Source organism: Arachis duranensis, unplaced genomic scaffold (assembly GCF_000817695.3).
Source record: "Arachis duranensis cultivar V14167 unplaced genomic scaffold, aradu.V14167.gnm2.J7QH unplaced_Scaffold_106250, whole genome shotgun sequence".
In the NCBI taxonomy this organism is placed as follows: Eukaryota; Viridiplantae; Streptophyta; class Magnoliopsida; order Fabales; family Fabaceae; genus Arachis; species Arachis duranensis.
The window spans coordinates 1-4,957 of NW_026263753.1; the positions used below are offsets into that span (position 1 = coordinate 1).

Below are 4,957 nucleotides of genomic sequence, written 5' to 3' on the forward strand. Positions count from 1 at the left end.
ACAAAACATAGCCAAATTTCTCCTCGTACCTTAATCCCTATTCATGAAGTTCCTACAAATTTTAGCATGAACGTAACAACTATCATTGGTTAAATGTTGTGCGCATATATCAAAGTAAAATACTTATTAATCAAATAATGTTTAACTCAAGTGTTTAAGGGTACGGCTAATGAACAGACCTGCACAGTAGCTTCGTTCGCCGTTTTCAAGTATTCATTAGAACAAGATCGTCCTGATATAGCCTCCAACAAAGACCTAACATTCAACTTATGGTACCATGTGTCTCTGGCAACCGTAATTGCATGTTCCAATGAATAGAATGGAGCGGCCATAGCCATTTCGTTAGCGAATGTTGTGCCTGCACAGCATGATGAGAAATTCTCCATTTTCATTACTCCTGTTACAACACCATTTTATATTAAATATATTTGTCAATGATAACAATATCGTAATTCAAGATAATTTACTCGATATCATAATTTTCTTTATTAGAGGTTAAGAACAATAACAATGATAATGAGAACAACAAAGCCTTGAAAACTAACTTTTAAAAGCAAAAATCGTTGGAAAAAATAAGACACAGGTGGCATTCATGAAAATCAACTTGTAATGAAAACTTAATTCAAATACGAAAACACAGATAGTAATGTAACCAGCAAACTGCGTACATCATAAACACTGTTAAACTTATCAAACACACACAGACGCTCTAAAAATGATGTACATGTTTTGCCATATTTTCACTATGCCACATAATCGATGCTATCAGAAACATCTGCTACTGGGTCTTCTATATCATCATCCCTTGTCAACTGTAAATCACTGATGTCACCTGCTGCTGACATGTTCAACTCGGGCTGAGGAGAAAAAGCAGCTTCAAAATCTTCATTCTCTCCTCCCATGTCATACAAGTCTCATGGTTTTACATGAACCAATACACTCCATTCTTGTTCTACTTCATCATGTACATAGTACACGAGCTGAGCTTCTGATGCCAATATGTACGGTTCATCCTCTTCTCGATCACCGGTGTGAATTGGACGAGCAAAATTAACACTGGTAAGGCCCAGATAGTCTTCTTTGATTCCTCTGCTCGTAGTTGTATCAGCCCAAATACATCTGAACAAAACCACTGTGAAATGGCAGCTGTAGTTCAGTTCGATTATGTCCACAATTTTTCCATAATATGGAACACTCCCAACAGCCACTCTGTTGTCACGAATGCTGGCATAACTTCTTGTATTGGATGAGACATAAACTCCACTATTTTATATTTTCAACCCGTCTTCCTTTGTGATAGTTCTAAACTTGTACCCATTGACGTTGTATGCCCCAAAACATTTTGCCTGAAGCATGGGACCACATGCCAGCAACTTCATTTCTTTTGAATGTACAGTACTGTCCATTGGAACCTAGCACCATAAATTAGAGTTTATTCGTATAAAAAATTGGAATTTATAATTTATAATTCCAGGGCACAAATAAGTTGGTCAGGTTAAATTTCTACGAACCTCACGCTTGAACCGGCGAGAAAATTCTGCATGCACAACACGGTCTATCTTAGATTGCAATTGATCCTGTAATTTTTGCTTGGTTTCTGCCCTAAATGTACTTTACGACATAACAAAAAATTATTCCAACGACTGAGTGTTTGAAATTAATTATAATCGTGCTTAATGATTACATGTGCATACTTACTGAATAAATGGAGCGACGGCCTCGCAATTGACTAGCACATGACGATGTGCTTGATATCTTTCCATTGGGGTCAGTACAAAATGTGATACAGCCCCTGAACCTTTTCCAATTTCTGGGAACATAGTACATCTTGTATTGTTTGTAATATCAACAGGTCGATCGTCAACTCGCGCTGGTCGATTGATTCTAGTCTCAATATTATCCAAATATCTGGAGCAGAATATAAAAATCTCCTCGGATAAATAGCCCTCCGCAATTGAGCCTTCAGCTTGTGCCCTGTTACGCACGTATTGCTTCAATCATCCTAAGTACCTTTTACATAAATACAACATAACACTTAGTATATACGTAACGAAATTTAAAAAAAATGTCTTAAATGCGTTTAGTAGCAAGCTAAGCTTTCTATTGGATACATTCACCGATAATGTGCCGGGCCACCAAGTTTTAATTCATCAACGAGGTGCACTGTAAGGTGAACCATGACAGTAAAGAAAGATGGAGGAAAAATCATTTTCATCTAACACAGATTTTGCACAACATGATTCTGAAGGGCACCAAGCTGCATAGGATTTATAGCTTTTCCACAGAGTTCTTGGAAAAATGAGGACAGATTTGCAATCACATTCGATACCGGACTTGGCAATGCATTCTTCACCAAAATTGGAAGTAATTGTTCCATTAGAATGTGGCAGTTGTGACTCTTCAACCCATACAACTTGCGCTGCTGGATGTCAACACAATGAGCAATATTGCTCGAGTAACCATCTGGAAAGACCATGTTCTGTAGAGTCTTCAGGAATACATCCTTCTGTGGATTCGACATTTTGAAGATTACTGAAGGATATTTACCATCTTCGTCCAGCCACAATTCAGGCCTTATGCACATGCTTTGTAAATCTTTGCGAGCTTTAAGATTATCTTTTGATTTGACGCTATTGTTTAAGATAGTGAAGACCACATTATCACAAATGTTCTTCTCTGTATGCATCACGTCAAGGTTATGACGCAACATGTGATCCTTCCAGTACATGAGTTCAAAGAGCACACTCCTCTTTTTCCAATACGAGTCATCTTGATCTGCATCATCACCAATGCGTCTTCTTTTGGCTGTTAGAGTTGGGTTCTTCCCAAACGATACTTGCAAGTTACACTGCTGCCTTAAGACATCTGTTCCATAATACTTCATCGGTGGATCTCTGCTTTCAACTTATTCGTCAAATCTAATCCAGTCTACTCTATATTTATGGCCCTGATTCAAGAAGCGATGATGGCCCGTGTAACACCATTTTTGATTGAATGTTAGTCGCTGAGCCTTAGTGTCCACGTTACACGTGGGACAAGCTAACCCACTATACGTGTTCCACTCAGATAAATTTCCCATCCCTGAAAAATCGCTAATAGTCCACATTAGCGCCGCACACATCTTGATAGTGGTCCTCTTTATTAGCATCATAAGTTTCAACGCCATCCCAGAGTTGCTTCAACTCATCCACCAGGGGCTCCAAATAAACATTGATGTCGTTACCTGATATTTTAGGACCGGGAATAATCATAGATAGTATAAAAGATATCTGTTTCATGCATAGCCAGGGAGGAAGATTATACGGAATAAGAATCATAGGCCAAATGGAATACGTGGTACTCATATTTCTGAAAGGATTAAAACCGTCACTTGCTAAAGCTAAGCGAACACTGCGAGCATCGTTAGAGAAAAAAGGATACTTTGCATCAAAGTCTTTCCATGCTTCAGCGTCCCTTGGATGCCTCAAGTACCCATCATTATTAGCTGCCTCTTTATGCCATAACATGTCAGATGAAGTTTTGCTACACATGAATAACCGTTGCAGTCGTGGTATAAGAGGAAAGTAACAGAGAGTCTTCGCTAGGAGAGGCTTTCCGTTTTTGCTGACAGGTATTTTGAGTTTCGTAACGGAACCTTTTCGCATCTTCTTCTTCCATCGTGAAGTCCCACACAGCTTGCATTTCGTCGCCTCCTCATCCTCACCCCGATACAATATGCAATCATTTGGGCATGCATCTACCTTTTTGTACTCAATCCCCAACTTTCGGATAGTTTTATTGGCTTCATACAAAGTGGACGGGAATTTGACTTGCTCAAATGCATCCTGCAATAAGTCCAAAATCATCGACATAGCCTTGTCACTCACACCACACATACACTTAATGTGATAAAGCTTCACTAGGAAAGAAAATTTTGAGTATTTCGAGCAGCCGGGATATAATTCCTCTGCTCCATCTGCAAGAAGATCGGCAAAATCATGTGCCTTGCGACTTAGACCATCGTACAAGTACGTCAATTCTATATCATCGTCTTTTATAGGATCCGCTGTTGTGGTCTCCTCACTTCCAGGAGGCATTGTGAAGTTAAATGCCTCGTGCACCATTTGAAGATATGGATTCACCTCGGGTGTAGGTTTCTCAACTATCAGTGTGCAAGTAGAGCTCTTCTCAGCTGGTTTCTCACCATGACGCAACCACAAAGTATAGCCAGCGGGAAAGGGCTTTATCAACAGGTGGTCGTACGCATCCTCTCTTATTTGCATAAATTGAAACCCACATTGAGGGCATGGACACTTTATCATGTTATCCGACGATGCATTCACAAATGCAAACTCTAGGAAGTTATTAAGTCCTCGTCTATATTCTATGCTATCTCGTGGCTTAAGAATTCAGGTTTTGTCCATATCTATTATACACCAAATATATGGTTTAATAATTAATGTGATACAACTTTTCATCACTAAAATAATGTTAAGTATCTTATTGTATTCATTTCGCATGATATAAGAAATACCATTCTAAAAACATAACGTATGGTAAAATACGTGTGCAACTATATTTAATATTTATATTATTATATTCAAAATGACTTACATAATTATATTTTTGTAATCACATTATTATGTACTTTAGATATTATTTTTCTTGTAAAAAATACTAATTTTTCTTCTAAATTTACGTTCTTAAAAGAAAAATTAATATAAAGATATCTTATATCTTGTATCTATAAAAGTACTGTGTCTTTCAAATAGTTATTAATTTTTAATTTATTTTCAAATTTTTTAAAATTTTTGAAAGAATTAATTTTTTAGTAATAAGATATGTGATAATTTTTAAAAGAAACCCGCTATAAATTATTGGTTTTTTATAATTTTATAATGTACTGTTGATATTGTTATATTTCTTTTATGTAATTACCATATTAAAAATAAAATTGTGAATATATATATATATATAT

At 36.9% G+C, this 4,957-nt stretch overlaps 1 protein-coding gene across 1 annotated transcript; it reads right to left on the bottom strand.

Moving 5' to 3' along the window:
- Positions 1–3,092: 3,092 nt before the first annotated feature.
- Positions 3,093–4,301, bottom strand: LOC107472453 (uncharacterized). Its single transcript, XM_016091982.1, has one exon. The coding sequence runs from the start codon at positions 4,299–4,301 to the stop codon at positions 3,093–3,095; it is 1,209 nt and encodes a 402-aa protein (XP_015947468.1).
- Between the last annotated feature and the right edge of the window lie 656 nt (positions 4,302–4,957).